This window comes from Torulaspora globosa, chromosome 7 (genome assembly GCF_014133895.1).
Source record: "Torulaspora globosa chromosome 7, complete sequence".
NCBI lineage: Eukaryota > Fungi > Ascomycota > Saccharomycetes > Saccharomycetales > Saccharomycetaceae > Torulaspora > Torulaspora globosa.
Window position 1 is genome coordinate 814,465 of NC_050733.1, and position 22,856 is coordinate 837,320.

Consider the following 22,856-nt stretch of genomic DNA (forward strand, 5'->3'; position numbering starts at 1 on the left):
ATGAGTCGTATTCCTCCTCGCTTTCGGAGGGAGACGGTCCCCTAACTGTTCAACATGACTGACCTTCAAGCGTATCCGTTCAGCGGCTCGATTTAACACCATGTCAGAATAATATTGAACCATATGATTAAGCATGCCATGTCTAAGGAAGAACTTAGCGCAAGTCTGCTGCTTATATAGTTGTAGCTGTCATGTTACCCGGCCTCTCAAAACATATACCCTCGATGTGTCCTGTTAGTAGTAAGAGATATCAACATATAACAGATGTTGAAGTTGTCTCTGAGGCGTGGCTAAGTGCTGGGGCATTAACGCAGTTTGAGATTGGTCAAGAATTCACCCAAGGGGAGCTTTAGCTAGAAAAAACCCTGATGCTGTCACTAAGGAGGAAGCTCGAGAGCCATCATCAATCAAAGCTAACCTCGAAGTCGCATCTATCATCTTCAGATGATATTTCATCTGTCTCGGGTCAGGATGGCACTAATATTGTGACGAGCGATGGATCGCGATTGACCGCTCATAATGAAGGGGATGCGAAGGGTTACGTGGAGACGGATCCCACGATAGCTGCGATGGATAGTACGTTCACGACTTTTAATCTAATATTTGATAAGCTAGGCAGTTCTGTTGCACAAGAGAGGATTGCAGCATCTTTTGAACTGAAGAGCTCTCTGATCTCTTTGGTGCGGGAAGTCTCGATAGAACAATTTCAGAGGTTCAGTAATAGAATCAACAATAAGATATTCGAATTGATTCACGGAGCTAGCTCGAATGAAAAGATCGGTGGTATCCTGGCTGTAGATACTATGATCGGATTTTATGCTCATACAGAGGAGCTGCCTAATCAAACCTCTCGATTAGCGAACTACCTGCGGGTTTTGATTCCATCGAATGATATCGAAGTTATGAGATTAGCCGCCAATACACTCGGCAAGCTTGCTGTCCCTGGTGGGACGCTCACATCGGACTTTGTGGAGTTCGAAGCAAAGACATGTGTCGAATGGCTCACGACGTCGCCTGAAAACGCTTCTTCAAGTTCGAAGCAAGAATATAGAAAACATGCATCTCTTCTTATTATTACGGCACTGGCAAATAACTCACCATATCTGCTCTATCCTTACGTTAACTCGATACTTGACAACATATGGAGAGCCCTGAGGGACACAAATCTGACAATACGAATGGACGCTGCTATAACAGCAGGCAAGTGTCTATCCATCATACAGGACAGGGATACGTCATTAACGAAGCAATGGGTTCAAAGGTTATTTAAAGAGTGTGTCTATGGGCTTACTTTGAATACAAACGAATCAATCCATGCGACGTTGCTTATCTATCGCGAGTTACTCAGGTTAAATGCATTCTATTTGAATGGAAAATATGACGAGATATTTCAGTCTACAATGAGATATAAGGATCACAAGTACGACGTGATAAGGAAGGAAGTTTATGCGATTCTGCCTCTCCTGGCTTATTTTGATTCGAGCCTATTCACTGCTAAGTATTTGGAACAGACTATGGTACACTACTTGACCGTTTTAAGAAACATGAACGTTAACTCAGCAAACGCCCTTGACAAGACAGCCATATTTATCTCTATCGGAGATATAGCAATCGAAGTGGGCTCCAGCATTATGCCTTACATGGATCCTATTCTAGATAACATAAGGAACGAATTACAGACGAAATTCAAGAACAGAAAATTCTTCGAAAGAGAGGTATTTTACTGCATAGGAAAGCTGGCTGCCGCAGTAGGGCCAGCCTTAACTAAGAACCTCAACAAAGGTTTGCTCGATTTAATGTTATCTTGTCCTCTTTCAGATTACATGCAACAAACATTGTTGATTATAAACGAAAAGATCCCAGCTTTAGAGCCCACCATTAACGCCCGAATGTTAGATTTGCTCTGTACTTCATTGTCAGGTGAGAAATATAAACTGCCTGGGTCTCCCACTTCATTGAAACCATTATCAATAGAAAAAGCTCGTCATTGGAGAAACCAGAACATATTACGCCAGACTGGAGAACCCAACGATGACGCTCATGATGCGCAGATACTAACTCAAGCTCTACGAATGCTACAAACGATCAATGATAAATACTCTATGACTGAGTTCGTCAGGCTAGTCGTCATATCCTATATTGAACATGACAATCCTCACGTCAGGAAGCTCGCTGCCTTGACTTCCTGTGCTCTGTTTGTGAAGGACAATATTTGCAAACAGACATCGCTGCATGCTTTGAACTGTGTGTCTGAAGTTTTGAGTAAACTGTTGACCGTAGCCATCACGGACCCAGTGGCTGAAATAAGGTTTGAGATTCTGCAGCATCTGGATCCCAGTTTTGACCCTCAGCTGGCTCAACCGGATAACATGCGTCTTCTCTTTATGGCTCTTAATGACGAAATTTTTGCAATCCAACTCGAATCGATAAAAATCATAGGTAGACTGACAAGTGTGAACCCGGCTTATGTGGTTCCCTCTCTGAGAAAAACTCTGCTTGAGCTACTGACCAAGCTTAAATATTCAACAATGCCAAGGAAGAAAGAGGAAAGCGCAACTCTGTTATGCAGCTTGATCAGTTCGAGTAGAGAAGTGACGAAACCATATATAGAACCGATACTGGACGTTCTACTTCCGAAATCACAGGATAGCTCTTCGGCCGTTGCCTCCACAGCACTGAAAGCAATAGGTGAGCTTTCGGTCATTGGGGGTGAGGACATGAAATCATACTTAAATGAATTGATGCCCCTGATAATTAGCACTTTTCAGGATCAGTCCAACTCGTTCAAACGAGATGCTGCATTAAAAACATTAGGTCAATTAGCAGCCTCGTCGGGCTACGTTATCGAGCCCTTATTGGATTATCCCGAGTTGTTGGGTGTTCTGATCAATATCCTGAAGTCTGAAAGCGCCCAGAATATTAGGAGAGAAACAGTAAGACTGATAGGCATTTTGGGCGCTCTAGATCCGTACAAGCATAGGGAAGTTGAAGTCACCTCTAATGCGAATAGTACGGTGGAACAAAATGCTCCTTCGATAGATATCGCCTTGCTTATGCAAGGGATGTCGCCTTCTAATGAAGAGTATTATCCCACTGTTGTCATCAATACGCTCATGAGAATTTTGAAAGACCCTTCGTTATCATCTCATCATACTGCAGTCATACAAGCCATCATGCATATATTTCAAACCATGGGTCTGCGTTGTGTTCCTTTCCTGGCACAAATCATACCAGGATTTATCTTAGTGATGCATTCCTGCCCACCATCACTTCTTGAGTTCTATTTCCAGCAGCTGGGCTTGCTGGTATCCATTGTCAAGCATCACATCCGTCCTCATGTTGACGAGATGTACGAAGTCATTGAAGAATTTTTCCTTATTCCCAAATTGCAGATTACTATTCTTCTGGTTATCGAATCAATTTCAAAGTCCCTAGAAGGAGAATTTAAGCGCTTCGTCCCCAGAACATTAACGACATTTTTAACAATCCTAGAGAATGATAAGTCTAGCAAGAAAGCAGTCTCGATCAGAATTCTTCGATCTTTAGTGGTTTTTGACTCCAGCTTGGAAGATTACGCGCATTTAATCATTCCCACAGTCGTTAAAATTGCGGAATACTCAACGGGAACGTTGAGAACAATGGCAATTGTAACGCTGGGGAAGCTTGCGAAATGTATAAATCTATCCGAGATGTCTTCAAGAATTGTTCAAGCGCTGGTACGCATATTATATTTGGAAGATAAAGAGCTGATAAAAGTAACCATGAATACTTTAAGTTTACTCCTGCTACAGTTAGGTACTGACTTCACGGTATTTGTCCCCATTATCAATAAAACGTTGGTGAGAAACCATATTCAGCATTCTATCTATGATCAACTGGTCAATAAACTCCTGAATGGTGAAGGTCTTCCTAAGAATATTGTATTTGATAAAGAGTTTGACACACATACGAAGGAAGTTGGCGAAGCTGCATCATCGTCGAAGAAACTACCGGTGAACCAACTTGTGCTCAAGAATACTTGGGATTGTAGTCAACAGAGGACCAAGGAAGACTGGCAGGAGTGGATAAGAAGACTGTCAGTCCAATTGTTGAAGGAGTCTCCTTCGCATGCTTTGAGAGCTTGTTCAGGATTGGCCGGAATATACTTTCCTCTGGCTAGGGAATTATTCAACGCATCTTTTGCAAGCTGTTGGACAGAACTTTATACCCAATATCAGGAAGATTTGGTCCAGTCATTGTGCTCTGCCTTATCTTCTTTGCAGAATCCACCTGAAATTCATCAAACCCTACTCAACTTAGTTGAATTTATGGAGCACGATAATAAACCGTTACCTATTCCAATTCAGACCCTTGGACAGTATGCCCAAAGATGCCATGCTTATGCAAAGGCTTTGCATTACAAAGAAGTTGAGTTCATACAGGAACCGACGACCTCTACCATAGAGTCCTTGATTAGCATCAATAATCAATTGCACCAGACGGACGCTGCAATCGGAATCCTAAAACATGCTCAGCAGCATCATGACTTGCAGCTCAAGGAAACGTGGTATGAAAAACTGCAGAGGTGGGAAGATGCTTTAAATGCATACGATCAGCGAGAGAAGGCAGGCGAGGATTCATTCGAAGTAACCATGGGTAAAATGAGATCATTGCATGCTCTGGGTGAATGGGAAAAGCTTTCAGAGCTTGCGTCAGAGAAATGGAGTGTGTCGAAGCCAGAGGCACGTATTGCCATGGCTCCGCTTGCGGCGGGTGCGGCTTGGGGTCTTGGGCAATGGGATGAAATCGAGAAATATATTGGCGTAATGAAGTCTCAGTCGCCGGATAAAGAATTTTTCGATGCAATATTGTGCTTGCATCGAAATAACTTTGGCGAGGCGGAGAAGCATATATTCAATGCTCGTGATCTCTTAGTCACAGAAATCTCTGCTTTGATAAATGAAAGTTACAATCGGGCTTATAGTGTCGTCGTGAGGACCCAGATCATTGCAGAGCTCGAAGAGATAATAAAGTACAAGAAGCTGCCTCAAAATTCAGAGCGACGCCAGCTTATGAGGAATACATGGAACAAACGACTCTTGGGATGTCAGAAAAATGTTGATGTGTGGCAAAGAGTTTTGAGAGTCAGATCGCTTGTCGTTAAACCAAAACAAGACATGCAAGTGTGGATCAAATTTGCGAATCTGTGCAGGAAGTCCGGAAGAATGGGTTTAGCACAAAAAGCCTTAAATTCGTTGCTAGAGGAAAGCGGGGATCCAGACCACCCTAACACTGCCAGGGCACCTCCGCCGGTGGTTTATGCACAACTCAAATATCTCTGGGCAACAGGATCTCAGAAAGACGCTTTACGGCATTTAATTGGCTTTACATCTAGAATGGCGCACGACTTGGGTCTTGATCCAAGCAATATGATAGCTCAAAGTGTGCCTCGCAACAGTTCCATTGCTCCCCGTCACGTTGAGGATCATACGAGATTACTAGCACGCTGCTTCCTAAAACAGGGAGAGTGGAGAGTTTCTTTGCAGCCAAACTGGAGAACGGAAAATCCGGATGCCATTCTTGGCTCCTATCTGTTGGCCACGCATTTTGATGACAAGTGGTATAAAGCATGGCATAATTGGGCATTGGCAAATTTTGAAGTGATATCCATGATAACATCGGGTTCCAAACAGGAGATGAATGGGGTCAACAAGAAATCAGGTAATGGTGTTTACCGAATAGAAAATGGAATGATGGGGTCTGATTCATTCAACGGTGACCCAGGTAATTACTCGGCTGAGCTGATCCAGAGACATGTTGTTCCAGCCATCAAGGGGTTTTTCTATTCCATTTCACTGTCGGAATCAAGCTTTTTGCAGGATGCCTTGAGACTTCTCACTCTGTGGTTCACTTTTGGTGGCGTTCCTGAAGCAGCACAAGCGATGCATGAAGGCTTTAGCTTGATAAAGATAGGTAGCTGGCTTGAGGTTCTACCGCAATTGATCGCGCGCATTCATCAGCCCGATAAAGTGGTTAGCCGATCACTACTTTCCTTATTGTCTGATTTTGGTAAAGCACATCCTCAGGCTCTAGTTTATCCCCTGACGGTTGCCATCAAGTCAGAGTCTGTATCTAGACAGAAGGCTGCTTTATCCATCATTGAGAAAATGAGGATGCATAGTCCTGTTTTAGTAGATCAAGCCGAGCTTGTCAGTCACGAACTGATTCGTGCCGCCGTTTTATGGCACGAACTGTGGTATGAGGGCCTTGAAGATGCCAGTAGACAGTTTTTCGGTGAGCACAATACTGAGAAGATGTTTGCTATCCTTGAACCACTTCATGAGATGTTAAAGCGTGGCCCTGAGACATTGAGAGAGATCTCATTCCAAAATTCTTTCGGTAGAGACTTGAATGATGCCTATGAATGGGTAACGAACTATAAGAAGAGAAAAGATCTAAGCAATTTGAATCAAGCCTGGGATATTTATTATAATGTGTTTCGAAGAATCAGCAGACAGCTGCCACAATTACAAACTCTCGAACTGCAGCACGTCTCTCCAAAACTTCTCGCGGCTCATGATCTGGAATTGGCCGTACCCGGTACCTACATAACCGGAAAACCTATTATCAGAATCACAAGATTTGAACCTGTTTTCTCTGTTATTTCATCCAAGCAGAGACCTCGTAAAGTGACCATCAAGGGCAGTGATGGGAAGGACTACCAGTATTTATTGAAGGGTCATGAAGACATTAGGCAAGACAGTTTGGTTATGCAATTATTCGGACTGGTAAACACCTTGCTTCAGAATGACTCAGAATGCTTTCAAAGACACCTGGATATTCAACAATACCCAGCGATTCCGCTGTCACCAAAGTCTGGTTTACTGGGTTGGGTTCCTAACAGTGACACTTTCCATGTGCTCATTAGGGAGCATAGGGAAGCTAAGAAGATTCCTCTGAACATAGAACATTGGGTAATGTTGCAGATGGCACCTGATTACGACAGTTTAACTCTGCTGCAGAAGGTTGAAGTCTTTACTTATGCTCTTGACAACACTAGGGGCCAAGATCTGTACAAGGTTCTGTGGCTGAAGAGTAGATCTTCTGAATCATGGTTAGAACGTAGAACCACGTATACACGGTCGCTTGCGGTTATGTCCATGGTGGGCTACATCCTGGGTTTAGGCGATCGTCATCCCAGCAATCTGATGCTTGACAGAATCACAGGTAAGGTAATTCATATTGATTTTGGCGACTGTTTCGAGGCTGCCATTTTGAGAGAAAAATTCCCAGAGAAGGTACCCTTCAGATTAACCAGAATGCTCACTTATGCGATGGAAGTTAGTGGAATTGAAGGTAGTTTCCGAATCACCTGCGAGAACGTCATGAGGGTTTTGAGGGATAATAAAGAGTCTCTAATGGCCATTTTGGAGGCTTTTGCCTTTGATCCGCTGATCCACTGGGGATTCGATCTCCCAACGCAGACCATTATGGAGCAGACTGACATTCAGCTGCCATTAACAAACCCAAGCGAGCTGCTCAGAAAAGGAGCCATCACGGTTGAGGAAGCGGCCAAAATGGAGGTAGAGCAAAAGAATGAAATACGAAATGCTAGAGCGATGCTCGTGCTGAAGCGTATCACCAATAAACTCACTGGTAACGATTTCCGCAGATTCACCGAGCTGGATGTTCCTGAACAAGTGGATAAACTGATCCAGCAAGCAACCTCGGTCGAAAACCTGTGTCAGCATTATATCGGCTGGTGTCCCTTCTGGTGAGACCAAGAGACAATTCTTAGCACTAACTAAAAACTTGTATGTACGGAATACTTATCACAATGCGACCTCACGATCGGCTTCCATTTTGCGAGCAGTGGATGCTCTCCCGTGAGATTCAAATCCTGGTCGAAGATGCCTTTGGTTAAAACCTTATTGATCCGAAGCTCTTTCTGAATTGCATTAAAGTCTTGCGCTAATGATTCGTCCTGATCGCCGTATCGCTGAGCAAGACATTGTAACAGGCCCACGAGCATCCCAACTCGCTTCCCCAGCAGGGCTCCGCTGGGGAAGCCCTCATCAAATCCTTCCTGTAGATTAGTTTCCTTCGCATGCGTTATACCATCTAAAAAGCCACTCTTAACGTGGTTCTCTCGGAGCTTCTTTAAGTCATAAGATATCTGATTCCGCTGGCTATCAGAATCCGACTCCCAAACGTCGTCTAAGATACTATTACTGGCCATTTCTTGATAAAGTTCGGTTTATTCATCTATAATCTATACTCTAGTAGCGATGATTTTTCACTTTAAACAACATATACAGAGGTAAAAGGTGTAAAAACTCAATTGAATAGATCATTGGCCCCGTTTCCTGAGTGATTCAATCTGCTAGCAATGCTTGAAGCCTTTGGACCTAACAAGAGACGTAAAGTTATCGCGGAGGAAGAAGGTGAGCACTCCAAACCATGGGTTGAAAAGTACAGGCCCAAGAAACTTGACGAAGTTACAGCCCAAGATCATGCTGTCAATGTGCTCAAGAAAACGCTTGGTTCGACCAATTTGCCACACATGCTGTTTTATGGACCGCCTGGGACAGGAAAGACGTCAACCATATTGGCTTTGACAAAGGAATTGTTCGGACCAGAACTCATGAAGACTAGAGTATTGGAGTTGAATGCTTCTGATGAACGTGGCATATCCGTGGTGCGGGAGAAGGTCAAGAATTTTGCAAGACTCACTGTCTCCAAACCAACGGCCGAAGATCGCAAGAATTACCCATGCCCTCCATATAAGATCATCATTCTTGATGAGGCCGATTCAATGACCGCAGATGCGCAAAGTGCGTTACGTCGAACGATGGAAACTTACTCGGCCGTGACGAGATTTTGTCTAATTTGCAATTACGTTACTAGAATCATCGATCCTCTGGCATCCAGATGCTCGAAATTCAGATTCAAGTCGCTTGACACCGGCAGTGCCCTTGATCGTTTGACCTTCATTGCCCAGAAGGAGTCGGTTGGTTACGAAGATGGCGTGCTGGAAGATATACTCAAAATATCAAGAGGAGATCTGAGAAGAGCGATCACTTTGCTGCAATCGGCGTATAAGAGAAATGATCTTCAGGGAAGCAAAAAAATAACCTTCAGCGAGATTCAAGAAATCTCAGGCCTCGTTCCGAACTCCCTCATAACTGAGCTCGCGACGAAGATAGCTGGAAACGATGTTGATGATATTGCTGCTTATGTCAATGATTTTATGAAGAAGGGCTGGGCTGTGACGTCTGTAGCTGATCAGCTCCACAGCTACTATTTGACCAGTGACGACTTCAGTACAGATTTCAAGAACAAAGTCTCATGGATTTTATTCAATACGGATGCAAAATTGACTAACGGGACCAATGAACACATTCAGCTTTTGAATCTTGTCGTTCAAATATCTGAAGTGCAAAAGACAAGCTAAATAGATCGAAAACCTAAGTAACTTCAAGTATGATTGTTGGGTGAGATAATAACCATTTACAAACAGCGAGCAATTGGTTTGAGACCTTCAAACCAAATTAGACTAAACTGGCCTACTTTGTTTTGCCTTCTTGAGCTGCGTTAGGCTGATTGGGAAATGAGCTGTAGGATGGAACTGCAGCCTGAGGAGGCGGTAGAGGAGGCTGTGGGAAGAACTGCTGACCATTGGATGGCATGATCCCATTGGAAGGAGGAAACATGTTAGGATTGAAACCCTGCGGCATGCCCTGCATCAGAGGGAACCCGGGGGGAGCCATTCCTGGTACAAATTGATGGTACATTCCAGGCTGCATAGGCACCTGTCGCTGTGCTAATGGTTGTTGCTGAGGGTTTTTCTTCTTAATTGTGGAGTCAGGAGATCCGCTCTCTTTTGGAACATTTGTCATCATAGGTAACCTGCTAGGCCCATGAATAGATCCTCCTTGTATTGGTGGTCCAAATCCTGGTGGTGGCATTCCGATGCAGAAGCCGGGCGGTACGCCGACATTCCGTGGTGGAGCTTGTCCGAGCCGCTGGCCTTGGCTTAAAAGGTGGGGCGCATTATTAGATACAGGTACCCCAGGGGGAGCTGATACAAGGGATTCGCTTATCTTCCCCTTGTTTAACAAACCCTGAAAGAAAGCGTTGTTAGTTTGAGATTGTTGTGGGCGGGCCCCCTGCATAGGCGCCATAGGAAACTGTGCTGGTAGAGTATGCTGTCCTTTGACCTCATCTTGACGAGCGAGCCCAGGTGGCGGTGGCATAAATTTAGACTGTTCGTTAGGATATACAGGAGTCTGCTCCCGGCGCTCCTGATCTTTGTTGAAAAACGACATTAGTCTAGAACCGCTAGAAACACTTGAAGTTGACTCAGAATTATCCACGCTGTGTTCTTTAGACACTTCAGCTGGTTTAGATGGTAATGATACGCTAGAAGCTGAGTTATTGAAAAATGATGAAAATCTTGAGGACGTGCCTGCTAATGATTCCATTGCACCTTCTCGCTTTTGGATTCCAACTTGGTCGGACCCAGGATTGGCATCGTTTGGACCATTAGACGTGCTGGTCGTCGATTCAGCCTTCTTGGTGTTTAACTTAAGGAAGTCCGATATTGAGCTTGATGTCATCGAGACTTCTGGGACTGGATCCGTCCTAACTGTATCATTACCAATCAATCCTTTCTTTTTGAGTTCCATTTCCTTCATCTTTGCCTTCCATGTTTCAAAATCCGCCATGGAGTTGCCGGTGGGCTCAAACTCCCCCTCTAACGCCAATAAATCCTCATTATTTACTGCAATATCTTTCTCTTCCAATAAGAACCCATTTTTGTCATTCTTGCCGTGCTTGTTGCCCCTCTTTGGTCTTGTAGCCTTACTCTTGCTGTTCCTCCTCTCAAATACGCCCTCCTCGTTCGATATGGGCCTCGAGTTCACTCCTGCGTTTCTGCCGTTCCTGTGTCCCAGACCTTTACTATGGTTTCCATGGTCAGAGTATCGGCGATTTAGTCTCCAGAACTTCTTCTTCGGTAAGGAATTGACAATCTCTTCACATGCTCCTTCGGGTATTTGCTTGGAAATTGATAAAAGCTCATTGATGCTGTAGACATGCTTCTTATTGATGCAATCTTTTGGTTTGTAATCTGCCGTATACTGAGGCAGTTGTGGAGCGTTGTTGTCCCGTACTTGCGGGGTGCCTCCTAGATCAACCGATTTCATACTCTGATTCAACCGCTCAAAAAAATTCGTTATGGAGTCTGCCTTTGCACTTGAAAGAGGCGGTAGAGCTTCGTTACTCTGCTCCACTGATAGTACCATGGGATCGTTTAAAGTGTTCCTTGTTAGACTATCTGTATTCATTGTAGAACAGGAGGCAGCGTTGCCGGCTAAAAGCAAATGTTAATCAACGTAGGGCGGACCGCTTGAAGATATCACAGATGAAGAGAATGACGATTCACTGGTCTTCCAAGCTCAAACATTCGATTGATACTGGTAACATTCATTAGTTAAGGTCCCTTCTTTTACAAGAAAATTTTTAGTCGCTCCTAACGAGTCTGTTTTCACGGTCACTAGAATTATATAGTAACTGAAATAATGGCGACGACAGTAAATCGCCCTGCTAGATGGAGACGTCGGAAAGGTCCGCCGGCCTGGGGTTGGATGAATCGCAGGATTGCGAGGTTTGTGGAATTTTTTTGTGCGAAAATCTGTTGATTGTGTGGAAAAATGCTGGTGATCAAGGAGAGACGGATGACAACTCAGGATATCAATTTGAGAGCGAACCTATGAGGTCGACGTAATACTTTTCGAAGGATTTTGCATCCGAGGTAGCCAGCGCCTGGGCAAATTGCAGGCCCATGTCAGAAGGAAACTGGATCTGCGGAAAATAGACTTCAATCATGTACTTCAAACAGGGATTATCGGTGGCAGCGGTGCCAGCAGCACCGCTCTGCAAATATATCTCTCTCAGGAGTCTCGATAGATCGCATGCTACTACTCGGCAGCTCCCATCTTTGATGTTGAACTTGTTCTCAGGCTTGAAGGGAATCTCAAAGACGAGCGGCACAATCTTGGTGATAAGAAACTCATTGAGGCCCTCGAGCTTTTCGATCTCGGCTGCATGCGTGTCTTTTTCGTCTGTGCATTTCCCAGACCCAAAACTTCTGACCAGGTTGGCGAGAACGTTGAGGGCTAGCTTGATAGTGGATGTCTCCTGCACTTCTTGAGGCATGTATGTTAATAGATCTTCGAGGATCATGGATAAGATTCCCCTGTTTCTTTCACTGAGCAGCAGAGAGGTGACTGAGTTGTGCACAAAAGATTGCAAAAAAGCGTAGTAGGCCTTCTTTAGTAATATTTTGTCCCTAAACGAATTTGTCACGACCACGTTTTTACCAGGGCGAGTCATCGAGTTGCTTCCACCGTTGGCATGCCATCCGGGAGTCTCAAGTGCTTCTTCACTATCAATCTGAGTCATGCTAGCATGCACTTTATTTATAACTGGCACGAGCAGATTATCAAATAGTTGGTAACAACCCTCCTCTGTATGGAACATGTGAATCATTTGCCCCAGAAATCCCAGAAAATCGTTCATCTCTACTGTCGTTAAGTCTGAGTCCAAAAACAGTACAATCAGTTTGCTAGCGTACGGAACAATCTCATTGTTTAAAACCGGTGTCAAGCGAGCAAACGTAAATCTTGAGGCATCTCTGACACTCTCATGCTTACTGAAGAACGAAAATGATACCAGGACAACCTCTGCAATGTTTGAGAATTTTTCCACCAGCGACCGTTGTATGAGTTTTTTATTAACAAGTGAGTTATTGACCTGGTTCTCTGGCACAAGGCCGCCGTGGACACCTCTTGCTAGCGTACCGATTGCCATCAAAAGATGATGCGCCTGCAAAACTGTTGCAGGATTTTGGGTTTGGGCCGAAATACATGCCTCTAAGTCCGTAAATAGAGGCGTCAAAACTTCGTCAATTATGTCGTAGTTGCAGTCCGAATTTGCACCAATTAGCAGGCCTATGCCTTCAAAAAGGTATAGCTGACTGTCGAACGTTGCATCTTCCTCTATGCCCTCTTGGTTGTTAACCATGACTTTCACGCTTAATAGGGCGGAGATCTTGCCAATAATTTGTGATAATATTTCGACCGTCAACTTTGGCTTTGTGATCTTAATGAGTCTTGTGAATAGATACCAAGTCCTTAAGCGGACTTTCTCCCTCTTGTTGAACATTCCAAAAGAACTGCAAAAAATGTTCAGTAATGCAATTTCATTCTTGTCATCCGAATTCAGAAACTGGTAGTGTCTGACAACCAACTCAAAGAAGAGTATCTGCACAAAAGGAACATCCATTTGAAAAACGGTGGAACTCCCTAGTAAAAGACTCATGAATTTTGACATAATCATAGTGGCTTGAGACCCGTTAATCTCTGATTTGCTCATACCAAATAAATTATTTCGTATGCTTTCGCTCAGGTTATGCATTTGGTAGATAGCAAGTTCTAAGTCTCTCCAATCAGGGCCAGCCAATTCGGTTTGAATGTGGTTGGAGATGCTTTCCAGATAAAGCGCAGGACTAATGACAGCGATGCTATCTTGGAAGACCTTTAACTTCGACCTTACTGTGTCGTTAAACTCATCAATCTCATCCTCAGAATCCTCATTGCTGGAATCATCTATTCTCATTTTCTTAAAACCTACTGCTAGCAGTGAAGCCAAAAAGTCCTGATGTGCAGCATCAAGTGGAAGTCTTTTGGAGTTCATATGCACTGCGGATCCGGGCTTACCGCCCAATGCAAATTGTTTCTTCAACACGGCCAGATATTGTGATATGAAGGGAAAGCATTGTTGGGACACAGTATCGTACTCATGCTCCATGAATTTCAGTAGTAATGGTGCCTCTTGATTGATTATTTGCATATCTGCAGTTTTAGCCACCTCCTCGGTTTCAGCTGTAGGTTCAGAAGCAATGCAGGTTTCAAATATTTTAGCGAGTTCCAGCGCAATCGCATTCGTCAATCTGGCCATCTGTTCGTAAACCTCCAGGTCGTCGTGTTCAATTGACGTAACTTTATCTGTTAAATTAAGCATTCTGAGCAAAGTCAGCTTATCGAAGGGTTTCATCTTCTTGGAGATTATCTCACATAGGCATTGGGCGCATGCAATTTTTGTAGCTGTGAAATCCAGATATCCATAAATGACCGAAATGTAGACATCGTTGACGACTAAATTAACATCAATCCAGGAGATATACGAACCGATGCAAGATAATGTCAGTACAGCAAGTTCGCGTTGCTGCTGTGGTTCAATACTTTTCAATGAGTTCAACCAAATTGTCGTCATTATTTCCACATCTTGAACTCTCATAGAATCTTTCAGACTGTTATTCTTCAACTGGGCTTCCCTGGATCGGGCAAACGTTTGATCCGCAATCTCTGAGTTTATGGTTCCACAGATTCTATTAAAGTAATCTAAACCTATTGGAGAGAATTCTTGGGCTGGTCCTTTCTTTAAACATTCTATACATAAAATTGCTATGATGTCCTGGAAAAAACTCCCCCACATGTTATTGTTGGTCTCACCATACATTCTGTAGAACAAACCTGTGGTCATCTCGGCAATCTTATTTCTCACGTATTCAGGATCTCGCGCGTCATTAGTAACTTTATCTCGCAGTAACTCCATCACTGCGCTCTTGATAAACTCCAATTGCTGAGGAGCAGTAGCTGGTGCATTGAGAACCTCTGTCAATGCCTGTAATGCAAAAAATTTCGTTATTTCGTCTGAGTTAGTATCGCTTAACAGATTGAAAAAGAGCTGTGGGGCGCCAGCTTCCGATTTGACCTGATCGAGGTATTCCAACGCTTGTTTCTTGGTCACCACATCAGCCACAGGGCTATTTGCCACCGCCACAACTTCTTTTATTCTGTCGAGCATGGAGGCAATTTCTCGATGAAGAATCGAACAAAAACGGTCCGAGAAGCCACTTCCAAAGCTTCAAACCGTTCCACTGGGTTCACCTCGATACAAAGCAGCTCCCAACGCTCACCGAAGCACTGCAACAGCTACCTCCTCGTAACGATTTGGTCTTTTGTTACCAGTTCAAATGATGACTGAACTTTCATAGTCGATTTCCTCTGTGAGCCCTGCCAAGATGAAAAAATTTCACACAAAAAGTGTCTTCAATATGTGGTGTAAGGATGAATAATACCGATCTATACAACTTGTCTATAAAATCAGCGGTTTGCCTGGTCCAGCAGGTGCTGCTTGAACTTGGCGAACGCCCTGCCTCTCTGGGAGATCAGGTTTTTGGCTTTCTTGTGCATCTCTGCGTAGGTTGCGCCCTGTGCTTCAAGCGGCTCGAAGATCGAATCCCAGCCAAACGTCGTGGGACCTCTGGAATCGACGATTCGGCCTCTGGTGATGCCCTGGAAGGTGTGGTATGTGCCCTCCCCGTCGGCGTAGGCGATAGTTGTTACTGCCTGGGCGTCCTTGTTCTCGAAGGGCTCGAGCATCTTGACTATCTTGGCGAGTCCCATGCTCTTGACAAACCATTTGATATATGCGCCTGGAAGTCCGTTAAACTCGTCGAAACATAGTGCTGTGTCCTCCACGAACACGGGGCGGCCTGGTCCAACGATGGCTGCGGCTTGCTTGCACTTGTGTAGGGCGATTTCCTCGAGATCGACGCCCTGGACCTCGTCCAAATCTAATGCTCGGTTTACCAGAACAAAGGAGGCGTTCGTTTGGGACGCATCGGGTGCCAGAATCATCTGCACTTCCTTCAGCTTGTTCTCATTGCCAGTGATGAAGATGATCTCGTTGGTTGCCATCCTGTCTCGCTGTATCTTGGCTGGTCTAGTAGAGTTTTTCGGTCGTAGCAGCCCACCAACGTTAAAGTACCTCTATATACCACAGGAAAACTAGTTAAACATACGTAACACGGCTCAGGCTGGGGCATACTCCAGCTCGTTGCTGTTCTCGTACTCGTACATGTCTAGAGCCACGATGGCGGACTCTCTGACGACGTCAACCTCGTCGTTCAAGTAGGATTTCAGGACGGGCAGAACGTCGTCTGAGGCAATTGCACCCAGAGCCTCGGCTGCCTCGTGTCTCACCATAGGAGCCTCCTTCTTACGTCCAAGCACTTCGATCAGTTTTGGCACAACGACTTTATTGCCCATTTGACCAAACACGTAGGCGATCTCGTGCTTGAACAGCGCGGACTCATCGTCGAAACCGGTCGCCAGGGCCAGCGCAGCCTCGTCGGTGCCCACGTCTCGTAATCTGAACATCGCTCTGTATCTCTCGAACAGCGGCTTCTCAGTGTCGTTCAGGATCGACTTCAATTCGTCCACTTTGTAATCTTTGTCCAACGCCAGCGGTGGGGCAGGGTCTATGCTGGAATACAAGGATTGCTGCAGGTTCTCGCGCTCCCTAGCGTCGCTGTGCTGCCACCTGATTCTGTTGATGGCCAGCTCGCAGGTCTCCCGGACGGCCAGAGATGGATCGTTCTTGTACCCTTCTTCCAACACATCCAGAGAGTCCTTGTCGCCAAGCGCTCCAAGCGCCTCTGCTGCCTCATGTCTGACCATGCATTGCTGGTTCTGGTCCAAAGTAGCCTTTCTCAACGCAGTAACGGAGTGCATGTTCTTGGTTTGACCCAGCACATACGCCACTTCGTGCTTCAAAAGCTCACTCGAGTCGCCGAATGCTTCTGAGATGTAATCCACGGCCTTTCTAGCCTCCTCAGGCCTTTTTTCGAACTCCTCAGCCACGCATTTCAGGTTAAACAACGCTCTGAACCGGTTGGCCAGCTCAGCATTCCCAGATTTATTGACCAGGATGTCTCTCAACGACTCCAGCGAGCAGCCGTCTACCGACTCTTGGAAGTGTCTTTCGAAATCCGTTGACATCTCAATAGGTTCCTAAATTTACGGTGATTCAGCGACGATGGAAGAGAGACGCCAAAGTGGCAATTGCAGTGCTTTTATTAAACTCCAACTGTTGTAGATTAAGTTCGAGATAAAAATTTTTCGCTGCAGCTCATCGCGATGAGCTTGCTTAGTGGTACTGGCAGACATTTAAACGACATATGTGCTGTCGAGCCAGAATACTGGGCATTGCTTGGCTGTAGCTGCTCTCTGGCAGCAATCTTGTATGGCGTCGATTAAAGTGCGGTGCTCTTTTCTTGGTAAACGGTGAAGCTCTCTGAGCTGGCGGAAATGCTGGAGAAAATGCGTGAAGGGTATAAATCTCAGCGAATCGTCGCAGCTCTGGACCAGGCTTCTGTTTGTTGCACCGTCTGTAAACTGACTTGCGCTCGCATTGACTCGGTTGACCTTAAGGTATTGCAAAAATCGAGTCGATTGCACCATTTGCTCAGTTTAAGTCTCTCTTGGAAAAGGTGGATATTGTTCTGCATTATGGCACCCACTCTGGTAGTTCCACTGGTTTCAACCGGTAATGTTCCTCAATTGACCGTTGATCTGCTTCTGCATTCACTGTCGTCGGAGTTCAGCTTCGTTAGGTCGGTAGACTCTACACACTTACATCCTTTCGTGGGACCGCTGGACTATGTGTTAGATCAGCCGGAGCCAGTGCTGTTCAAGAAAAGTGCACCAGAGAAGACGTACTCGACTGCGTTGGAATTGTTTTATAATCAATCCAAGGATGTTTATGTGCTGCAACAGCGCACCCCTGTGATTCGGGGCTATCTGAACAATTATGTGAAGGATGTGATCATACCACTGATCGAGGCACACGATATTGAAGACGTAGTGTTGTTGGACTCTTTTGGCAGTTTAGATCAAGATGTGGCGGAAGCGACGACGCTGTCGTCCAGAACAAGCAGTAATTTCATTTCAGATGGGACCTGTGAGGTCGGATCTGTGACCGATATCATACGCAATTTTCAGCAGAGTTTGAACTTGAACGAAAGATCTGCTTCGAGCCTGCCTTGCTCTTTGTTCACGTTCTCCGCCGGAAGCATCCAGCAAGAGATTACGACTAAACAGCAGGTGTTTAACTTCGCGTATCATATCCTTAATGCCTCCCTGCCTACTTTGAAGCGTATCAGATATTGCAGCGCATATGTCCATGAAGGCGATAACTCAGAGGATGCGCATCTGCTGTGCGATCATCTACCCCATATTATCGCTTCGCTCGGCAAAATAGTGAATCATACACCTCCCGTGTCGTGGAAAGGTGTCTACGGTTCGCGGCCAATTCCTTCCTCCTATGATGAGGGTGTTTTCGTTTGAGAGTAATCTATTTCAGTTCCTTATATAGTTGGCGATATTCTCCGCGGTTTTACTACCTGCATCCTTTGCCATGTTTTCAAATGCCTCTTGGTATCTTCTCTGCAGATCTGGTGCACTTCTTTCATTAACTTCACCTTGGGTCCGTTCCTCACCCGGAAAAGTGTATTCTCTTTCCGCGCCTTCATCTTCATCTCTTTCGACCAAACCATCGTCGTCGCCCTCCTCGAAATCACTCAGCACATCGGCGCCATCATCAGTATCTTTGTGTGGCTGGGTCTTCTGGTTGAGGGATAAGTCCTTCATTAACCCGTCAAGCGATTTTTCCTTTCTTCTCTTTGCTTCCTCCTCCTTCGCTTTCAAGATTCTTTCTCTCTCAGCCTTGTAGTACTCCTCGTATTCACCAACCTTGTCATCAACGGCTTTCAAAAAATCATCGAACCCTTCGCCGGTATGACTCGAGACACCCACCATATCCAGCTGCGAGTAAAACTCTTCCAACATTAGGGACATGGAGTTCACTAAAGAGTTCATGTAGCCGGAACCCATGCCTGAAGTGCCGTTGGAATCTTCATCGTCTCTTAGAGCAGTTTGGAACGCCTCGAAATCTGTCATCCAATCGCGGGCAAAATCAGCCTTGCAAACGTCTGTCTTATTGAACACAACAATCATGGGCAGCTTGGTCTTGTAAAGGATAGAACAAGCATAGAGCATATTGCTCATAAACGTCGTTGGGGATGTATTCCTAGGTGTGTCCACGATGTACGCAATGACAGTTGGAAAAGTTGATGCAAATGACTCCGTTATTATTGAGCCTGATGCGCTCCAAACGAAACATTCAATTTGGCCTGGAGTGTCTATTATGCAGTGTTGAAATTTCTCTTTCTTGCTCTCGACAAGTTTGATGACTTGGTCAATCTTGGTGCTGAATAAGTTGAGACTTGTAACGATGGCACCGTTTGGACCTAACTGATAATTTTCCATCACTTTTTTGTACTTTATAGAGTCCCTAATATCGATATTGGCTCCATAAGGAATTTTCAGCACAGCGGGGTCCAGATTGATCACATACGGTGCATTCTTTTTGCTTCGCAAGTGCGAATTCAAACGCTGCATGAAAGTGGTTTTACCGGAGCCGGCCATACCAATGCAAATAACTGTACTGAGGGGCATCTTCAATCTTGATACTGGCGTCGTTAAAAGCTGCTATTTGGGCCGCAGTTCGGCTTTTAACTGGTGTTCAAACCATTCGATGAGATGACTTTAAAGTTCGATATTCCAAGTATTGCGTAGTATTCGTTGTATGTGATGCCTAAAGAGAAAGCTACCAAGAAGCGATTAACTAATGAATATCAAACTATAGTGGTGTCCAATGCGATCTTTGCATTGCTGCTCACTTCGAGTACTTGTCGAGCACTCTTTGTTCGATGTTTTCAAAACAGCTTTCATGCTGGGCGATTGTCAGATCGCTGGCGAGACTCTTGGCGATGGCTTCTGGCTGAGGCTGGCCCGGCATGCCTCCCATAGGATCCTGCTGCTGCATGATCCCCAGCTGATCTTCGTTTGGATTTGACAGGATGAGGTTGTAAACCGGGTTCAGACCTAAAACTGATATGAAATACCACGATATGCTGCTGACCCAGCGGACATCCAGGTCTGAGGTCATGACACCGCTCTGCAACATTTCCTTAAATCTCGGTGTGAGCGGGAATGGTAGCTTCATAAGCACAAAGCCAGCGAAGAAATGGTTAACCCACCACATAATTATCGTTTGCGGAATAAAACTTGCCAGGTTCCCCTTGGCCATGTTCATCATGGCATCCGAGATGTTTGGATCATTGAAGGGATTCTGCACTTGGCCATTTTCTGCAGCAGTCTTCACCAGAAACTTACCCTCAGACAGCGTTAGCGTTAAATATTCTTGTCTCGCACGGAATGATTCTTCTGAGAGGTTCGACCCATTGCCCAGAAAAGCCTGCGCCTTATTGAGGTATTGGGTCTCAGTTATCTTGACTCGGGGCATTCCGCTCGTTTTGGGCCCGATCAGATCCATAATGTACTGACGGAGAACGCCTGCCAAGACCATGACAATCGAAATGGGCAGCAGAACCCAGTATTTAAGTTTGGGATCCAAAGTCAGCTCAGCAACCGCACCAGCCGAGCCCGTGAGCAGCCATGACCAATAATCGGCTAGCATTGCGCGATTCCCTGGCTCTTACCTCTCCAAGTCGTAACCGTCCCGTCTTGTTCTGCTTAAGTATGCTAAATGCTAGACACCTGGCTGAGGTCACGTGGTCCAGCTGTCAATGCAGTATAAGCCCAATTACTGTTCAACGACACGGTCTCGGTGTGCTGTATGCTCTCCAAACCTTGCTCTATCCTCGGTCTGCTCGCGGATGCCTCTCTCTGTTACTTTAGGCTCGCGAACATTAGCCAGCTGCCGTCGCGCACCAACCTCGGCGAGGTCAGATCGTTCTCGGCCAGTTTCGCCAGAACGTCCTTCGCAGAATTATCGCTCTTGGCCTGCCTGGCTATTTTCAGGAGCTTTTCGTAGTGTATGTCTCTGTACATGTTCATAGACTCCTCCAAGACGGGCTGCAGGGAAGCGACAAAGTTGTTGGAGTGCTTCTCGCCCTCGGACTCCAGGCGGAACGCCAGCGCCTTCAGCCTCAGCCCGCTTGCGTTCTGAGCTACCGAGTCCACGAGTTTGGCTAGCGACCTTGCCTCCAGTCCCTTTTGAAACATGCAACGGTGCTCAGCGCGTCCAGACGCGATTGGAGTGCCCAGACAACTATCCAGCGCTTCATTGCTCAGCTTGTCCGAAAGAAAAGTAGTCGCTGAGTCTCCGTCGAACGTCCTGTTCACACAGTTTGCGAATTCACGCCAGTAATAGTCTCTGTCGACGGTTCTGTCGCTGGGCCATTCAAACAGCAGCATGCTGCTGTGGTTTTGGAAGAACCAATCGTACTTTGCTGCGGCGATCCGCTCTGCCAATTTCTGTTCCAGTGTGCCAACGGTGTCCCTATCATAAAGCTGATATCTGTACGCAAAACTAGGAGCTCCGAGCGAGTCAAAGATCTTTCTCTGCCCTCTGAGAGTGCTTGCTCGAGTCACTGGACCCATTCTAGCGACGTAGTCTCTGCAAAAGCGCTCGAGTTGTCGCTCATCGATATACTACATAAGACAAGATGCAGTGTTTTTATGTTTAGGCGACAAAAAGCGAGCCAAGAGCGAAGCGAACAAGACAGAAACAAACAGTTAGAAAGCGATAGGCAAACAACTTGCAGACACACCTTAACTTATATAAACACTAGAAATTGTCTGCTCAGTCAAGCGCTACTTTCCAGGCCCGCATCTCGCACTGCAACGCAACAAACCACGCGTCCTCCGTCTCGGCCCACGTCTCCACGGCCCGCAACGTCTCCTGTATCTCCTGCTGCGTGATGCCAGCGCGGAGCCAGCTCTGGCGGAAAGGGTCACCGGGCTGCAGCTGGCCCGCAGCGCGCCTGGCGATCCAGCCCCGCGCTTCGCGGCCGGCAATCACCGACGTCCCCGCGCCCACCACCATCTTGCCGCCGTCGTCGGTAAATCCGGCGCGGCGGAACAACGCAGGCAGGCCCGCACCGATGCTCTCGGTGCTGCCGCCCTGCGGGCCGCGCAGCGCGCGGCCTAGGTTCTGCGTCCAGAGCCGGTCGAGGTCGAGCCCCTGGGGCGAGAAGTGCTGGAACGCCGCCTCGCGCGCGGCCAGCAGACCGCCGGGCTTGAGCACGCGCCGCATCTCGGTCAGTGCCCTGACAACCTGGTCTGCGGACGGGAAGTGGCCCAGCACCTGCGAACAGAAGACCACGTCAAAGGTATTATCCGGGTAGGGGAGTGTGTCGAGCACGTTACCCAGCTCGAAAGTGACGGAGCCCGGGCCCGAGGCCGGGATGCCGGCGTCGGCCGCCAGCCCCCGGGCTTTCTCGAGCACGTCGGCGGAGATATCAACTCCGATGACCGCGCCCTCGGGCGCGTACTTGGCAAAGCCGGAGGTGATGGTGCCAGGGCCACAGCCGACGTCCAACAGAACGGACCTTCTGTTGATGTGGGGAAGGACAAAGGCGGCGTCGTCCTCTGCGGTGCGTCGCTGGTGGTTGGCGACCGTGTGAGTGGAGTAGCCCTGCTTGTAGGTTGAGTGGTCCGGTTCGGCCATGTTTGGTGTGTGGCGTGCAAACACCGCAGAACGCTGGGAGTGGGAGAGAGCGCAGTAGATAGTAGATATATTCCGTTGCAAGAGCTCTCGCAGGTCCGTTTGCCTCGGCGAGGTTAGGGATGGAATAGTTGGCCGGGTGATCTGGTCTTGATTCCGCGGATTCGACCTTGGTCGTGACGGACGTCTGGCGGCCGTGGCGGGCCGAGCAGCCGATAGTCCCTATTGTACGAATCTCCATGTAAGAACTGCTTGAAGAGCTTCCGGGCGCATGTCTTCTACTTCTCTCGAGTCTGTTCCAGAGCTCCTTGTCGAAGAAATCGGACGACAACAACTTGCGGCTCTGAACTGCTTACTATCTTTTTCTAATTCTTGCAGATTTCTGGGCGACATAGGATGAGTCCTATGACTTTTTGCATCCCTAGTACCTGTCT

At 46.5% G+C, this 22,856-nt stretch overlaps 12 protein-coding genes across 12 annotated transcripts; 3 read left to right on the forward strand and 9 right to left on the reverse strand.

The window, feature by feature from the left end:
* Positions 1-368: 368 nt before the first annotated feature.
* On the forward strand, positions 369-7,757 carry TOR1 (phosphatidylinositol kinase-related protein kinase TOR1; the record flags this gene model as incomplete). Its single annotated transcript, XM_037285375.1, has 1 exon — positions 369-7,757. The coding sequence occupies one exon, from the start codon at positions 369-371 to the stop codon at positions 7,755-7,757; it is 7,389 nt and encodes a 2,462-aa protein (XP_037141271.1).
* Positions 7,758-7,783: 26 nt separating this feature from the next.
* Positions 7,784-8,218, reverse strand: YAE1 (Yae1p; the record flags this gene model as incomplete). The annotated part of the gene is made up of 1 exon (XM_037285376.1): positions 7,784-8,218. One exon carries the CDS (start codon positions 8,216-8,218, stop codon positions 7,784-7,786), a length of 435 nt encoding a protein of 144 aa, XP_037141272.1.
* Positions 8,219-8,368: 150 nt separating this feature from the next.
* RFC2 (replication factor C subunit 2) lies at positions 8,369-9,433 on the forward strand (the record flags this gene model as incomplete). Its single annotated transcript, XM_037285377.1, has 1 exon — positions 8,369-9,433. One exon carries the CDS (start codon positions 8,369-8,371, stop codon positions 9,431-9,433), a length of 1,065 nt encoding a protein of 354 aa, XP_037141273.1.
* A 112-nt stretch (positions 9,434-9,545) lies between these two features.
* EAP1 (Eap1p) lies at positions 9,546-11,327 on the reverse strand (the record flags this gene model as incomplete). Its single annotated transcript, XM_037285378.1, has 1 exon — positions 9,546-11,327. One exon carries the CDS (start codon positions 11,325-11,327, stop codon positions 9,546-9,548), a length of 1,782 nt encoding a protein of 593 aa, XP_037141274.1.
* Positions 11,328-11,733: 406 nt separating this feature from the next.
* LOS1 (Ran GTPase-binding protein LOS1) lies at positions 11,734-14,910 on the reverse strand (the record flags this gene model as incomplete). The annotated part of the gene is made up of 1 exon (XM_037285379.1): positions 11,734-14,910. The coding sequence occupies one exon, from the start codon at positions 14,908-14,910 to the stop codon at positions 11,734-11,736; it is 3,177 nt and encodes a 1,058-aa protein (XP_037141275.1).
* A 299-nt stretch (positions 14,911-15,209) lies between these two features.
* HAM1 (nucleoside triphosphate pyrophosphohydrolase HAM1) lies at positions 15,210-15,806 on the reverse strand (the record flags this gene model as incomplete). Its single annotated transcript, XM_037285380.1, has 1 exon — positions 15,210-15,806. The coding sequence occupies one exon, from the start codon at positions 15,804-15,806 to the stop codon at positions 15,210-15,212; it is 597 nt and encodes a 198-aa protein (XP_037141276.1).
* A 114-nt stretch (positions 15,807-15,920) lies between these two features.
* Positions 15,921-16,889, reverse strand: LIA1 (deoxyhypusine monooxygenase; the record flags this gene model as incomplete). The annotated part of the gene is made up of 1 exon (XM_037285381.1): positions 15,921-16,889. One exon carries the CDS (start codon positions 16,887-16,889, stop codon positions 15,921-15,923), a length of 969 nt encoding a protein of 322 aa, XP_037141277.1.
* Positions 16,890-17,198: 309 nt separating this feature from the next.
* Positions 17,199-18,236, forward strand: ADD66 (Add66p; the record flags this gene model as incomplete). The annotated part of the gene is made up of 1 exon (XM_037285382.1): positions 17,199-18,236. One exon carries the CDS (start codon positions 17,199-17,201, stop codon positions 18,234-18,236), a length of 1,038 nt encoding a protein of 345 aa, XP_037141278.1.
* A 12-nt stretch (positions 18,237-18,248) lies between these two features.
* On the reverse strand, positions 18,249-19,406 carry NPA3 (GTPase NPA3; the record flags this gene model as incomplete). Its single annotated transcript, XM_037285383.1, has 1 exon — positions 18,249-19,406. One exon carries the CDS (start codon positions 19,404-19,406, stop codon positions 18,249-18,251), a length of 1,158 nt encoding a protein of 385 aa, XP_037141279.1.
* Positions 19,407-19,626: 220 nt separating this feature from the next.
* EMC3 (ER membrane complex subunit EMC3) lies at positions 19,627-20,430 on the reverse strand (the record flags this gene model as incomplete). Its single annotated transcript, XM_037285384.1, has 1 exon — positions 19,627-20,430. The coding sequence occupies one exon, from the start codon at positions 20,428-20,430 to the stop codon at positions 19,627-19,629; it is 804 nt and encodes a 267-aa protein (XP_037141280.1).
* A 212-nt stretch (positions 20,431-20,642) lies between these two features.
* On the reverse strand, positions 20,643-21,356 carry CBT1 (Cbt1p; the record flags this gene model as incomplete). Its single annotated transcript, XM_037285385.1, has 1 exon — positions 20,643-21,356. One exon carries the CDS (start codon positions 21,354-21,356, stop codon positions 20,643-20,645), a length of 714 nt encoding a protein of 237 aa, XP_037141281.1.
* A 202-nt stretch (positions 21,357-21,558) lies between these two features.
* Positions 21,559-22,425, reverse strand: HG536_0G04700 (class I SAM-dependent methyltransferase; the record flags this gene model as incomplete). The annotated part of the gene is made up of 1 exon (XM_037285386.1): positions 21,559-22,425. The coding sequence occupies one exon, from the start codon at positions 22,423-22,425 to the stop codon at positions 21,559-21,561; it is 867 nt and encodes a 288-aa protein (XP_037141282.1).
* Positions 22,426-22,856: the final 431 nt, after the last annotated feature.